Source organism: Cololabis saira, chromosome 14, assembly GCF_033807715.1.
Source record: "Cololabis saira isolate AMF1-May2022 chromosome 14, fColSai1.1, whole genome shotgun sequence".
NCBI classification, from domain to species: domain Eukaryota; kingdom Metazoa; phylum Chordata; class Actinopteri; order Beloniformes; family Belonidae; genus Cololabis; species Cololabis saira.
The window spans coordinates 45,947,219-45,963,525 of NC_084600.1; the positions used below are offsets into that span (position 1 = coordinate 45,947,219).

Here is a 16,307-nt window from a genome sequence, read left to right on the forward strand (position 1 = left end):
AATTCAGTTCATCTATGTTGGCTTAAACCTTTTGGGTTCTTTCTTCATATCTGATGCGTATTCAAGTGTTTTGCGCAATTTGTGGTAAAATGAGAGTGTAATCTATGTCAGTATTATAATAAATAAAATAACGAGAGCTGATGGTGAACAAGAGAATAAAAAGTGCCTTGTGATGGTCGGTGCTGCTCCTGGTACTGAGACTAATCACAGACAAACACTTATTAACCACAGTAAACTGCACAAGAGAAAAGATCCAAGTTTTACTGAAGAATTTTGACTTTCTTTGAAGTCTTAAAAATCATCATAATATCCAGATAACATTAACAATATTTATAATAATAATAATAATAATAATAAATTGTATTTATAGAGCGCATTTTCACCTGAAGAACAAGTCTCAAAGCGCAAAATATTTACTAGAACAAACTTTGAGGAACATTCATTGACCAAGTCAAGTTCATTTGTGTTTCATGAACAAACGCTGCTATTTCCACGGATCTCTTCACTCTCCATCAGTGACACGTAGAGAAACAACAAAAGAAAAACTTGGAATGAAACGGAAACATGTAATTAAAAAGAAAACACCGGGGGAGTCATGTGACTCGGTGGAGGAGACGGCTGCTTTGCTGAGCAGCTCCGCCGCGGCAGCACAGACTTTTATCTATCACTACATTCGTAGTACACTTCGGGCTGCATTAACTGCCAAAAGAATGGCATAAATTGTGCCAAAATTACACGATTAATTCAAAATGGCCGACTTCCTGTTGGGTTTCGGCAATGGCACCAACTTTTCTTTAAGTTGCGACATGATACAGGTGTGTACCGATTTTCATTCATGTACGTCAAACCGTATTGTGGGGCTTGAGGCACAACATTTTCTAGGGGGCGCTGTTGAGCCGTTAGGCCACGCCCATTAATGCAAACCATTAAATATCACATTTTTCACAAGGCCTGGCTTGGTGAAAAATTTGGTGACTTTGGGGCACGTTTAGGGGAAAAAAGACCCTCATTTAGTCGGAAAAATAAATAAAGAAAACGAAAAAAAATCCTACAGATACAATAGGGCCTTCACACTGTAAGTGCTTGGGCACTACAGTCTACATTTTGATTAACTGTTTTTTTTAACAATAATACAATAAGAATAATGACTTTTTGACTTAACATGAAATAAATGAATATATGAGGAGTTTGTAAAACTGTAATTCTGAAACTATGTACATCTTCATCTTCATCATCATCACGGTCCAGTCAGAGTTTGTCCACACAAACTGGTGCTGCTTCAGCTCTGAGGACGATCAGGACACGACTCATCCGTCCTGGACACTCTCACCATCCCCACCTGTAGAGGAAGAAGAAAGAAGAGAGCTGTCATGGTCACAGTTCATGGTTGTTTTTGCTGTGTTACTGACTCTCCTGTCATCTAGATCCTGCCACCCTCATCAGCCTCATTCCCTTCACCTGTGCTTCCCCGGCCCAGCTCCACACCTGGTTTCCCCTCATCAGTTTCCCCTTCATAAACCGGCCCATTTCCTCATACCAGTTGCCAGATTGTCATGTGTTTTTGCCTCGCCTTCCAGCCTTCATGTCCTGTTTCTGCCTGCCTGCCTGTGACCCTGCCTGATTCCTGGTTTATGGATTTTTGCCTGCCCGTTTTGGTTTTGTTTGCCTGATCTGCCTGACTACCCGGTTTGACCCCTGCCTGCCTTTGACAAGGATTAAAGCCTCTTGGACTCTGATCCTGCCTGGTGTTGTGCATTTGGGTTCTCTGTCCTGTCTGAGCCATGACAGTACAATGTGGCCAAAGGAATGAACCCAGCCAACATGGACCTACCACGTAAGGATGTGGATTTATGGGAGTTTTTTTATGGGGACCAAGTGGTGTTCTACCACCGTATGGTGAAGAGGACAGGGACATGCCGCCAGTCCCAGCCTGTTGCTGTTCCCGAGGTGGTCCCGGAACCACCCCAGTCTCTTCCCCCTTTCTGGGGAACACGCCTGGCTCTGGGTGGGCCCAGGAGCCTGCAGGCTCAGGGGAGGCAACGACGATGGCGTCAGCGCCAGCCCCAGCCCGAGCTTGCCATGCCCCTGTTCTGGCTCCCCGCATCCTGTCTGCCCCTGTTCCGGCTCCCCGCATCCTGTCTGCCCCTGTTCCGGCTCCCCGCATCCTGTCTGCCCCTGTTCCCGGCTCCCCGTATCCTGTCTGCCCCTGTTCCGGCTCCCCGCATCCTGTCTTCCCCTGTTCCGGCTCCCCGCATCCTGTCTGCCCCTGTTCCGGCTCCCCGCATCCTGTCGGCTCCGGCTCCCCGCATCCTGTCTGCCCCTGTTCCGGCTCCCCGCATCCTGTCTGCCCCTGTTCCGGCTCCCCGCATCCTGTCTGCCCCGGCTCCGGCTCCCCGCATCCTGTCTGCCCCGGCTCCGGCTCCCCGCATCCTGTCTGCCCCTATTCCGGCTCCCCGCATCCTGTCAGCCCCGACTCCGGTTCCTGAGGCGGCCTTGCCGCCAGTTTCTGTTCCTGTGGCGGCCCCGCCGCCAGTCTCTGTTCCTGAGGCGGCCCCGCCGGTCTCTGTTCCCCTTCCTGAGGCGATCCTGGATGGATCTGCCGCAGTCCCAGACCGACCCCCTGACCAGCCTGCCGCAGTCCCAGACCGACCCCCTGACCAGCCTGCAGCAGTCCCAGACCGACCCCCTGACCAGCCTGCAGCATGCCCAGACCGACCCTCTGACCAGCCTGCCAAGCCCCCAGATCGAACCCCGGATCCGCCTGCCAAGCCCCCAGACCGCCCCCCGGAACTGCCTCGCTGGTCTGCCCGGCACCGAGGACGGCCCCCGGAGCTTTGGCCATGTGTTGGCCGGGGCCCTCCTCCGGACGCCCTCCGCTCACCCTGGGTGGGGGGGTTTTGGGACATCTGGAATCTGTCCCTTGAGGAGGGGGTTCTGTCATGGTCACAGTTCATGGTTGTTTTTGCTGTGTTACTGACTCTCCTGTCGTCTGGATCCTGCCACCCTCATCAGCCTCATTCCCTTCACCTGTGCTTCCCCGGCCCAGCTCCACACCTGGTTTCCCCTCATCAGTTTCCCCTTCATAAACCGGCCCATTTCCTCATACCAGTTGCCAGATTGTCATGTGTTTTCGCCTCGCCTTCCAGCCTTCATGTCCTGTTTCTGCCTGCCTGCCTGTGACCCTGCCTGATTCCTGGTTTATGGATTTTTGCCTGCCCGTTTTGGTTTTGTTTGCCTGATCTGCCTGACTACCCAATTTGACCCCTGCCTGCCTTTGACAAGGATTAAAGCCTCTTGGACTCTGATTCTGCCTGGTGTTGTGCATTTGGGTTCTCTGTCCTGTCTGAGCCGTGACAAGAGCTGGTAAAGGAGTGTTTGCAGAGATCCCTCCATCAGCTGTAGAGGGAATAAGAAAGAAGAGAGCAGATAAAGGAGTGTTAGCAGAGATCCCTCCATCAGCTATAGAGGAAGAAGAAAGAAGAGAGCAGATAAAGGAGTGTTTGCAGAGATCCCTCCATCAGTTGTAGAGGAAGAAGAAAGAAAAGAGCAGATAAAGGAGTGTTTGCAGAGATCCCTCCATCAGTTGTAGAGGAAGAAGAAAGAAGAGAGCAGATAAAGGAGTGTTTTCAGAGATCCATCCATCAGCTGTAGAGGAAGAAGAAAGAAGAGAGCAGATAAAGGAGTGTTAGCAGAGATCCCTCCATCAGCACATCCAGGATTCAGAGTTCAGAGCTGCAGTGGAGCAGCTGTGTGTCTGAACATCCTGGAAGGCCGTCAGCTGGAATACTCCTTTATTTCTGGACACGTGAACACCAGCACAACACTGGTCTACAACAAACATCTGGACCCTCTGATTGGCCGACTGCTGTCTCTGTGTTTCTGTCCAATCCTGCAGCCTGTCATCAATCTCCTCTCACAGATTCATGAGGAAAGCAGCTGCTGAGAAGCTGCAGCTTCACTGGAAACACTGATCTTTGATACCAACTGGTTTTAGTAGAAAACTGCTGGAAGCAGCAGAACCGAGTCCAACCTCCACTGACCTGAGATCCTGCAGCTTGTAGTCTGGACTCTCCACCAGATCAGAAAGCTGCTTCACATCTGCAGCCTTCAGGTCGTTCTTGGTCAGGTCCAGATGTTTCAGATGGGAGGGGTTGGACTTCAGAGCTGAGACCAGAGAAGAACAGCTGATCTTTGACAACCTGCAGTACTGCAATCTGAATAAAGAATAAAAGATACATTACAATTCAGCATCATCTTCATCATCCTAAATGCTCCATACAGTTGAGAATTAGAAAGGTGATGGACTTTATGAAGGCTGATGTTCATATTGATGTCACACATGTGATCAATAATCTGCGTAGAGTTTGTGTTGAACCAAATACTCGTCAAAATAAGGAAACTAATTGATGCTCCAGGGTTTAATGGGTTTAACTTTGGTAGACTTTGAATTCAAATATCATTTGAAATATTTTGAAACTGAGTTTTGATGTTAAAATTTGAAATTGATAAAATGCAAAAACATTTCCATGTTTTTAAGGAGACATTTCTTCATCAATCAGTACATATTTGTCTGTTTAGGAGTTTTTTCAAACATTTTCTCTGAAAAAGTTGATTGAGTGACGACATAGTTCCAACACAAAGTTTCTGATGTTCTTGTTGGATGTTTTGTTGCTGATGAAGGAAACTCATCGTCTAGACAGCAGCTTTATTTCAGTTTACTTACTTCAACATACATGGATTTATATTTAGTTTTACACACTGAGAACCATAAAAATACATTAATTGTTGCACCTTATGTCTTGATGTCACCTGGATGAAATGATCTTAACAGATATATTAAAGAATAATATTAAAAACACAGAAAATTATGTTTTTCAATGTTTAGAGTTTCATATTTGGTAAATTTGTAATTTGTTAATATGAAATGTAATGTTATTCAAAGGAAGCCAACGTTGGTTTGACTGATTTCATCCACAGTAAGAAGTTATTTAGTAAATGAGCTCTATAACTCATATATTGGACGACTACACATTCAGTCTGTCCACTATTGTCTGTCAGACTCTCTCAGTTTATTAACATCTGGATGACATTTCTGAACGTATTAGCTGTGAAGTTAATTCATGTTGGTGAAGAGGTTTTATTCCAGGTTCAGACACATCTCTGGTTCTTCATTTGTTCCTGTCTGACACATTCACATGTTTAGTTTTATGTAATGAATCAGAAGAGGAAGTTTAAGATGAAACTAAAGCAGAGCAGAAGAACTCAGAGCAGTCAGATGGTCAGTGTGGATCAGTAGAAGATCAGCCTGATGTCTGCAGGTTAGTGTCAACACAACTTTCACATCAGATTCATCTGAACACACAACTAAAACATGTCTGACCTCAGAGTCTCCAGTCTGCAGTCTGGACTCTCCAGAAATCCACACAGATGTTTCACTCCTGAATCCTGCAGGTCGTTGTCACCCAGGACCAGAAGTTTCAGATGGGAGGGGTTGGACTTCAGAGCTGAGCCCAGAGAAGAACAGCTGATCTCTGAGAGACCGCAGCTCCACAACCTGAACAGAAAGTAAAACATGTTCCAGTCTCATCAGAGAAGAGTTTCTTCAAATATCAACTTTGTCCTCAGGTCCATGTGGGTCACCACCGTATCTGGACTTTATAAAACAGGTTTTACAGTTTTGTTACATCCATGATGTGGGTTCCTGGTTGTTCCTCTGACATGTTCACCTTTACTGAACATCCTGAGCTTTTCTGGTCCAAGTCTGACACTAGATTAAGATGAAAACACCAACATACACACCAATCCTTTTGATTAGTGTTGATGTTCAAATATTGTTCAAAGCAGCAGTTTAGAGATCAGAAGCTGATCTAGCAACAATTATTAACACCAGAATGGATCTGTGGAGAACTGCTGGACTTTATATCATGTGTCCAGTTTTATATCATTTATGCAGGATTCCTGAGGTTTTTATCATAATGATCCTTGTATGTTATAAAGAGTTAAAATGATGTTTTCTGAGAGCAGGAGATATTAAAATACTTTACTTTTAGTAATGTCTCATTTATAATTTGACTTAACTTGCAAACACCTAATAATTCTGTTACAACTGAGTTTATCATTTAATATCTTACTTTTAGTTAAAGATAAGAATGATTGAATTCTGTATATTTATCAGACTAATTCAACACATTCTGAAGTCTGTGTGAAACTAAACATCAGGTTCTGTATCGCTTGCACTTGAAAAGTCTTTGCTTGAACAACTAATGATCTGCTTGATTAAAGGACATTTCTGAATTAAACCCACACGGGAGGATCTAAGACACTTCCTGTCAGGACGATCACTTTGACGCTCCACCTGTAGCCGTCAGTCCAACCTGTCCAGGTCTGAGGCCTCGTTTACACGCAGCAACAACGCTGCTGTTTTCATGAGTTTTAGCCGTTCGTTTACACCAAAACGAAGCTCAAAGTCTCCAAAAACCATCATTCCTGAAAACTCCGGCCAAAGTGGAGATTTGCTTGTAAAGGGAGAGAAAGGGACATTTAGGCTTCAGAACGTCTCATTATGGACAGAAACGTCACCAGCGTCATGTGTAGCAGCTGTGGTTACGGTTTGTTTGGCCGCTGTGATCATGATGGAAGCTGTTAAGTGATAACTGACTTCACTACTGTCTTAATGTGGCTGTTCAGGTCTGAGTCAGAACCACTCCCTGATTTCTGGGTCGGATATTTGGTTTTTAGCTTCACTACTTGAAGCTGAATGCCCACGTTTAATCTGATTTACTTGGTTCCAATTACTTCTGTTTTGATCTTCAATTAACTGAATTAAATTGTGGCACCTCCACTTTTTAATGTGATCAATGCATTTGAATGCATTAAAAATTTGAATTTGTTCAAATGTTTTCTTCCATAAACGATGAATAAATGAACAATATTCATCATTTCCATGTTTTTAAGGAGACATTTCTTCATCAATCAGGACATATTTGTCTGTTTAGGAGTTTTTTCAAACATTTTCTCTGAAAAAGTTGATTGAGTGACGACATAGTTTCAACACAAAGTTTCTGATGTTCTTGTTGGATGTTTTGTTGCTGATGAAGGAAACTCATCGTCTAGACAGCAGCTTTATTTCACTTTACTAACTTCAACACACATGGATTTATATTTAGTTTTACACTGAAAACCATAAAAAGACATTATTTGTTGCACCTTATGTCTTGATGTCACCTGGATGAAATGATCTTAACAGATATATTAAAGAATAATATTAAAAACACAGAAAATTATGTTTTTCAATGTTTAGAGTTTCATATTTAGTAAACTTATATTTGTTAAAATTAAATGTAATGTTAGTCAAAGGAAGCCAACGTTGGTTTGACTGATTTCATCCACAGTAAGAAGTTATTTAGTAAATGAGCTCTATAACTCATATATTGGACGACTACACATTCAGTCTGTCCACTATTGTCTGTCAGACTCTCTCAGTTTATTAACATCTGGATGACATTTCTGAACGTATTAGCTGTAAAGTTAATTCATGTTGGTGAAGATGTTTTATTCCAGGTTCAGGCACATCTCTGGTTCTTCATTTGTTCCTGTCTGACACATTCACATGTTTAGTTTTATGTAATGAATCAGAAGAGGAAGTTTAAGATGAAACTAAAGCAGAGAAGAAGAACTCAGAGCAGTCAGATGGTCAGTGTGGATCAGTAGAAGATCAGCCTGATGTCTGCAGGTTAGTGTCAACACAACTTTCACATCAGATTCATCTGAACACACAACTAAAACATGTCTGACCCCAGAGTCTCCAGTCTGCAGTCTGGACTCCCCAGAAATCCACTCAGATGTTTCACTCCTGAATCCTGCAGGTTCCTGTTCCCACTCAGGTCCAGAAGTTTCAGATGGGAGGGGTTGGACTTCAGAGCTGAGACCAGAGAAGAACAGCTGATCTCTGACAGACCGCACCTCTCCAACCTGAACAGAAAGTAAAACATGTTCCAGTCTCATCAGAGAAGTGTTTCTTCAAATATCAACTTTGTCATCAGGTCCACGTGGGTCACCACCGTATCTGGACTTTATAAAACAGCTTTTACACTTTTGTTACATCCATGATGTGGGTTCCTGGTTGTTCCTCTGACATGTTCACCTTTACTGAACATCCTGAGCTTTTCTGGTCCAAGTCTGACACTAGATTAAGATGAAAACACCAACATACACACCAATCCTTTTGATTAGTGTTGATGTTCAAATATTGTTCAAAGCAGCAGTTTAGAGATCAGAAGCTGATCTAGCAACAATTATTAACACCAGAATGGATCTGTGGAGAACTGCTGGACTTTATATCATGTGTCCAGTTTTATATCATTTATGCAGGATTCCTGAGCTTTTTATCATAATGATCCTTGTATGTTATAAAGAGTTAAAAATGATGTTTTCTGAGAGCAGAACATATTAAAATAATTTACTTTTAGTAATGTGTCATTTATAATTTGACTTAACTTGCAAACGCCTAATAATTCTGTTACAACTGAGTTTATCAGTTAATATCTTACTTTCAGTTAAAGATAAGAATGATTGAATTCTGTATATTTATCAGACTAATTCAACAGATTCTGAAGTCTGTGTGAAACTAAACATCAGGTTCTGTATCGCTTGCACTTGAAAAGTCTTAGCTTGAACAACTAATGATCTGCTTGATTAAAGGACATTTCTGAATTAAACCCACACGGGAGGATCTAAGACACTTCCTGTCAGGACGATCACTTTGACGCTCCACCTGTAGCCGTCAGTCCAACCTGTCCAGGTCTGAGGCCTCGTTTACACGCAGCAACAACGCTGCTGTTTTCATGAGTTTTAGCCGTTCGTTTACACCAAAACGAAGCTCAAAGTCTCCAAAAACCATCATTCCTGAAAACTCCGGCCAAAGTGGAGATTTGCTTGTAAAGGGAGAGAAAGGGACATTTAGGCTTCAGAACGTCTCATTATGGACAGAAACGTCACCAGCGTCATGTGTAGCAGCTGTGGTTACGGTTTGTTTGGCCGCTGTGATCATGATGGAAGCTGTTAAGTGATAACGAAAGTTACGCCTGTAACTACGGTTCTATGAGTCCCGGATGACCGCCAGGCGGTGCTGTAAGCACTGGATATCTTCCCTCATGCATGCGCATGTCGAGTACAATACCAACAATGTCACGTCACCCGTGACCCCTGCATGACCCCCGGAAGGGTATATCTTCCGGCGTCAGCATGGGATCTTCTCCTAGAATCTTCTCGCGAGAGCACGAGGATTCGGAGTGACCGGCAGGCCTGGCGGTCATCCGGGACTCATAGAACCGTAGTTACAGGCGTAACTTTCGTTCTATTTCGTCCCTACTGACCGCCAGGCGGTGCTGTAGGCACTGGATGACGAATACCAACAATGTCACGTAGGATCCCGGTCACATACCTCACTGACCAGGGGCAGAAGGACCCGGGAGTAGAACCACGCCCAATGGTTGGGAGTGGCGACATTGATCCGGTAAAACCTGGAGAACGTGTCTGGCGACGTCCATGAAGTCGCGGTGCAGATGTCCTCCAGAGGCACCCCCTGCAGGGCAGCCAAGAAGCTGCAACGTTTCTGGTCGAGTGGCACCTCACCCCCACTGGTAAGGGGCGGCCACTGGCCCTGTGGGTGCGCTCGACGGTGTCCACCACCCAGTGGGACGGCGCTGTCCAGAAACAGCACGCCCCCTGTTGGGGCCACCATGGCAGAGAACAAGCTGCTCCGACCGTCGCACAGGCGCGGTAGCATAAGCAGCAAGGGCCCGTACGGGGCACAAAGGGCTTGGCCCACTCTCTGCAGGACCTAGGGCAGGAACGCCACGTTCGGCCACAACGTAGCCCCTGAGCTGACTGACAGGGCATGTAACTCATCGACTCGCCGATGTCATGGCGAGGAGAAAAGCTATCCCCCTAGAGAGCCACTTCAGGCCCACCCGGGCCAAGGGCCCAAAAGGGTGGAGAAGAGAGGGCACCTAGCACCATGGGCAGGTCCCACACTGCTCGGGGGTTTATATTCATGTTTATGTTCTGGTTCTCTGGAAAGCGTCTAGAGACATCTGTTGTATTAGACGCTATATAAATAAAATCGAATGGAATCGAAAACTGGGGCCTTTGGGCTACTCGGGGGGGGGCAGCCTCAGAGCCCCCCTGAGAAAGAGAAACCAGCCGGTGGCACCCCACGGTGGCATTCTCAACCAGGGCATGTTGCGATGAAATGACCGCCACATACACCCTTAAAGTGGACTGAGCACGGCCACCATCCAGGAGGGACCGAAAGGAACCCCAGGATCGTGGCCACGGGGCAAAGAACAGGGTCCTCTGCCCCGTCTGCACACCAGGCAGAGAATCTCCCCCCAGTCGCACTCATACCAGAGGCGGGTGGGAGGCACATGGGCATTCGAGATGCCAGCCCTGACGGGTTCAGGACAGCTTGACAACAATGGGTCGGGCGCCGCAGCGGCCAGACTCAGAGCCAAAAACGACGGGGTCGGGGTGCAAAACCTGAATCCCCGGCTGGAAAAGACGGTCCCTCTGGGGGGCGTCATGTTGTGTCGCAGCAGAGCCTCCGCGGCAGTGGAAACTATGTTTCCCCGGTCGGAAGGGGGCCACCAAGAGGAGCCCGTGAGCCCTCTGGAGGACCCTCTGCAAAGGCGGCTTGCGCCGGGAGAGGAAGTCCGTCACCCGGTTCCCGTCTCCAGGCAGGAACATCGCCCGAAGGCCGGGCAGGCGAGGAGCTGTCCACGCTAGGAGGCCCCGGGACACCTGCAGCAGCTGTGCAGAGTCGGGGCCCCCTCTGGTGGCCGATCAAGGAACAGTGGACACACTGTCCGACCGACCCAGCACGTGCCTCCCCCACAGGAGTTGCAAAAAATGTTAGTGTGAAGTGCAGAGCCCAGAGCTCCAGCACGTTGATGTGGCGCGTGCGGACCCGGGAGGACTACTGATGACAGCCTCCCGGCAGGGAGGGGACAGCACCTAAGGGCACACCCCTCAGCCGGAATATCCCGCCTTCCCAGGGTGCAAGGGTATAGACACACACCCATGAAACCCTGACCAGCCTGCGCCCGTGCCTCTTGGCATCCAGGCGAGGCTGTCCAGCCACATTGCAGGGGGCGTAGCGACAGCAGGCCCAAAGGTATAAGAGGGGCAAGGGTTGCCATCACGCACCTGGTGAAAAAAATCCTCGGTGACAGGGAGAGCCCGCACAGGAGCACCCTGAACCGACAACGGTGGCCCCGGTAGGCAAACCCCCGGAACTACCGGTGACGTGCCGCGACCGGCACGTGAAACAAGCGCCCTGTAGGTCCACAGTTGCAAACCACTTCCTCCTGACTAACGCAGAGCATCTGCTGTGGTCAAGCCTCCGGAAGGGCAGGACTTTCATGTATTCGTCGAGGTCCCTCAAGTCCAAGATTGGACGACGTCCGTCGTCTCTCTTGCTGACGAGAAAGTAGCTCAAGTAGAACCCCCAGGCCGCGGCGGGGGGTCCACCGGCATGATGGCACTCTTGGCCAGTAGGGCGGGCAACACCTGAGCCCGAGCCGGAATGTTTGCCGGGTCTCTGACGATGGTCATCTCAACCCGGCCGGAGATAGGAGGCCGGTGTCGGAACTGCAATACGTACCCCTGGGCTAGGGTGGAAACCACCCGGGCCCCAATGAGCAGGCAGCCCAGTAACCGAGCTGCTGCCGGAAAAGTAGCTGACGACCGGCTCCGTGGCCTTAGCGCCGTCTCCCCCGGGCTCCGGACGTCCCGGGGGGGCGACGGTCGGGATCAACGCCCCGACGCTGGTGGGACGGTCCGCGCACAGGGGGGCGAAAGTCACCAGCAGGCTGACTCACAGACCGCTGAAAGCCGCGCCGGCCGCCGTGGGCAGGCGGCCGGGGGCGAGGCCCGGGGGCCGGTGAAGGGCCTCCCGGTGTACTGGAAGCGGGCGCCCTCCTGTGAAGGTGCACCAGTCGCTGCCTGGTCTCATCGGCCAGGGCGGTGCGGTCCAGAGCTTCCAGGGCAGTTGCCCCAAACAGCTCCCCCGGTTCTGCCGGTGCCTGACGAAGAACCCTACGAGCAGTCTCCGTCAGGGGTGACTGCGCCAGTCAGACATGACGGCGCGTGTGCACCAGGGTGGACATCAGCCGCCCCAGTTCCCTCGTTTGGGAGGCCAAAAGCCTGTAGGGATATGTCACACATGTCCTGTGTGGAATCATCCACCTGTGCATCCTGCAGGGAGGTGGAGAGAGCCAGTAGCAGATGAAAAAGGGTGTTCCCCAGCCGGCCGATGCGTGCCGCTGTTTCATAAGCCTTACAAATATGCCCATCAGTAACCCTACTCTGGGTAGAGGGGCACTTGGGATCTGGCTTCAGAGCCTCATCAGGAGCCACTATCAGTGCTGCAATGGAGGGCTCGATGGGGGGGGCATGTGGTGGAGACCAGCCACAGCAGCGTCCTCCATCGCCGTCAGAGCACGGCCATCAGCCGGCTGTGACATCTCTCCAGCATGAGTGCAGCTCCCTCAAAAAAATCCGACGAAGACGGAATGTGAATTCCACCGGAGAAGGATTGTGCCTGTGGAAGGCGCTAGAGGCCACCTCCGCACGTGGTGCATTCGGCTGCAAGTGTGCCAGGGCAGTGCGGATAACGCTCTGCACGGAGGAACAAACCGTCCCCTCCCGAGAGCTCTGGGCAGATGAGTGCGAGGAGAACCCCGAGCGCTGTGAGGCCGGGTCCCCTGATGACACATTGAAGTGGCTCGCCGAGGCTGTAATGGATATGGCGTCCTCCGGCAGCGGCGGTGGCGACCCCAGAGCAAACTCTGGCATGGCAGGTTCCACCTGGCCAGTACCAGGTTGCAGATTGAGGAGGGGCGCCTTCATCTGCTCCATGTCGGCAGCCAAGCGATCTACCTTCGAGGAGAGCTGGCTCGTCATCCGCCGTCGTTTGGGGGCCCCCACCACTCTCTTTGCCGATCGCTTCAGAGAAGACCCCGGCTGAGATGAGGGGAGGCTGGCCAACGGCCCCGCTGCTCAGGGCCGAGGCACGACACGCTGAGGTCCTGGTCATCCGCAGGATCCAGGGCGGCCATGCACCCTGAGCATGAACGCTCCATCACAGCGACCGGTGGGAGAGGGAGCGGACACGCTGCCGTCGCCACGGATGTGCTGGCAGGAGAGAGGAGCGGACACGCTGCCGTTCACACGAATGTGTCGGTGGGAGCGGTCACGCTGCCGTCACCACGGATGTGCCGGTGGGAGAGGGGAGCGGACGCGCTGCAGTCACCACGTAGGTGTCGGTGGGAGAGGGGAGCGGAAACGCTGCCGTCACCACAGCGAGCACGCTGCCGTCACCACCAATATGCTGGCGGGAGAGGGGAGCGGCCACGCTACCGTCAGCACGGATGTGTCAGTGGGAGAGGGAGCGGACACGCTGCCGTCACCACGGATGTGCTGGTAGGAGAGACGAGCGGACACGCTGCCGTCCACACGAATGTATCGGTGGGAGCGGTCACGCTGCCGTCCACACGAATGTGTCGGTGGGAGAGGGGAGCGGTCACGCTGCCGTCACCACGGATGTGCCGGTGGGAGAGGGAGCGGACGAGCCGCCATCACCACGTAGGTGTCGGTGGGAGAGGGGAGCGGAAACGCTGCCGTCACCACAGCGAGCACGCTGCCATCACCGCCAATATACAGGCGGGAGAGGGGAGGGCCACGCTACCGTCAACACAGGTGTGTCAGTGGGAGAGGGAGCGGACACGCTGCCGTCACCACAGCTATGAGAAAAGGCGAAAATAGGCGTCTTTACTCAAAAAGAAGAGAACAATCCTCTCTCGTTTCTTTCCTTTTTTTTTTTTTTTAAAAGAAAAAAATAATCTGCAAGGAAAAAATAATGTCACATTAATAAAGTGGGAGAGGGAGCGAAACGCTGCCGTCACCACAAATGAGCCGGTGGGAGAGGGGCGTGGCCTTCACCACGGCTGTAAGAAAGACCAAAAAAGGTGTTTGTATTGTTTTTTCAAAAGAAAAAAATAATCCTTTTCTGTCTTCTTTTTTTCCTTTTTTTTTTTTTTTTTTTTTCAAAAGAAAAAAATAATCTGCAAGGAAAAAATAATGTTGTCACATTAATAAGTGGGGAGAGGAAGCGAAACGCTGTCTCCCTGCGCAGATTGTGATCAGGTGTCAGGCGCAGCTTGACAGCTTACCTTCTGTCAGCTGGGCAGGGGGGCGGGGCGGGGAGACGCCGCCGCCGCCGCAACGAACACCAATAAATACCGCGTGGCCACAGCCTCTCGGAGGACGACAGAGATCGTTACTCCTACCTTACGGCACGAAGCTGCACAGAGGCCGGCGGTTTTAGGGAGGAAAGGAAGAAGCTTTCAACCAGCCTTCTATTTCCGTCCTGTACTTCAGACGTGCGATGCGAGAAGAATAAGGAGAAGATCCCATGCTGACGCCGGAAGATATACCCTTCCGGGGGTCATGCAGGGGTCACGGGTGACGTGACATTGTTGGTATTGTACTCGACATGCGCATGCGCGAGGGAAGATATCCAGTGCTTACAGCACCGCCTGGCGGTCACTAGGGACGAAATAGAACTGACTTCACTACTGTCTTAATGTGGCTGTTCAGGTCTGAGTCAGAACCACTCCCTGATTTCTGGGTTGGATATTTGGTTTTTAGCTTCACTACTTGAAGCTGAATGCCCACGTTTAATCTGATTTACTTGGTTCCAATTACTTCTGTTTTTATCTTCAATTAACTGAATTAAATTGTGGCACCTCCACTTTTTAATGTGATCAATGCATTTGAATGCATTAAGAATTTGAATTTGTTCAAATGTTTTCTTCCATGAACGATGAATAAATGAACAATATCCATCATTTCCATGTTTTTAAGGAGACATTTCTTCATCAATCAGTACATATTTGTCTGTTTAGGAGTTTTTTCAAACATTTTCTCTGAAAAAGTTGATTGAGTGACGACATAGTTTCAACACAAAGTTTCTGATGTTCTTGTTGGATGTTTTGTTGCTGATGAAGGAAACTCATCGTCTAGACAGCAGCTTTATTTCAGTTTACTAACTTCAACACACATGGATTTATATTTAGTTTTACACACTGAAAACCATAAAAAGACATTATTTGTTGCACCTTATGTCTTGATGTCACCTGGATGAAATGATCTTAACAGATATATTAAAGAATAATATTAAAAACACAGAAAATTATGTTTTTCCATGTTTAGAGTTTCATATTTGGTAAACTTGTATTTGTTAAAAAGAAATTTAATGTTAGTCAAAGGAAGCCAACGTTGGTTTGACTGATTTCATCCACAGTAAGAAGTTATTTAGTAAATGAGCTCTATAACTCATATATTGGACGACTACACATTCAGTCTGTCCACTATTGTCTGTCAGACTCTCTCAGTTTATTAACATCTGGATGACATTTCTGAACGTATTAGCTGTAAAGTTCATTCATGTTTGTTCAGATGTTTTATTCCAGGTTCAGGCACATCTCTGGTTCTTCATTTGTTCCTGTCTGACACATTCACATGTTTAGTTTGATGTAATGAATCAGAAGAGGAAGTTTAAGATGAAACTAAAGCAGAGAAGAAGAACTCAGAGCAGTCAGATGGTCAGTGTGGATCAGTAGAAGATCAGCCTGATGTCTGCAGGTTAGTGTCAACACAACTTTCACATCAGATTCATCTGAACACACAACTAAAACATGTCTGACCCCAGAGTCTCCAGTCTGCAGTCTGGACTCCCCAGAAATCCACTCAGATGTTTCACTCCTGAATCCTGCAGGTTCTTGTTGCTGCTCAGGTTCAGATGTTTCAGATGGGAGGGGTTGGACTTCAGAGCTGAGACCAGAGAAGAACAGCTGATCTTTGACAAACTGCAGCTCCTCAACCTGAAGAGAAAGTAAAACATGTTCCAGTCTCATCAGAGAAGTGTTTCTTCAAATATCAACTTTGTCATCAGGTCCATGTGGGTCACCACCGTATCTGGACTTTATAAAACAGCTTTTACACTTTTGTTACATCCATGATGTGGGTTCCTGGTTGTTCCTCTGACATGTTCACCTTTACTGAACATCCTGAGCTTTTCTGGTCCAAGTCTGACACTAGATTAAGATGAAAACACCAACATACACACCAATCCTTTTGATTAGTGTTGATGTTCAAATACTGTTCAAAGCAGCAGTTTAGAGATCAGAAGCTGATCTAGCAACAATTATTAACACCAGAATGGATCTGTGGAGAACTGCTGGACT

At 48.5% G+C, this 16,307-nt stretch overlaps 1 protein-coding gene across 4 annotated transcripts in view; it reads right to left on the reverse strand.

The window, feature by feature from the left end:
• Positions 1-267: 267 nt before the first annotated feature.
• LOC133460119 (ribonuclease inhibitor-like) overlaps positions 268-16,307 on the reverse strand; it is an 84,855-nt gene continuing 68,815 nt past the window's right edge. The window contains exons 13-17 of one of the 4 annotated variants that reach the window (XM_061740657.1): positions 15,768-15,944; positions 7,795-7,971; positions 5,381-5,554; positions 4,041-4,214; positions 268-1,339 (exon numbers count right to left, since the gene is read on the reverse strand). In XM_061740657.1, the coding sequence (XP_061596641.1) occupies positions 1,327-1,339; positions 4,041-4,214; positions 5,381-5,554; positions 7,795-7,971; positions 15,768-15,944 (715 nt within the window). In that variant the 3' untranslated portion in view covers positions 268-1,326. The remainder of the gene's footprint in view (positions 1,340-4,040; positions 4,215-5,380; positions 5,555-7,794; positions 7,972-15,767; positions 15,945-16,307) is intronic. The other 3 variants (XM_061740659.1, XM_061740658.1, XM_061740660.1) reach the window with 3 other exon arrangements.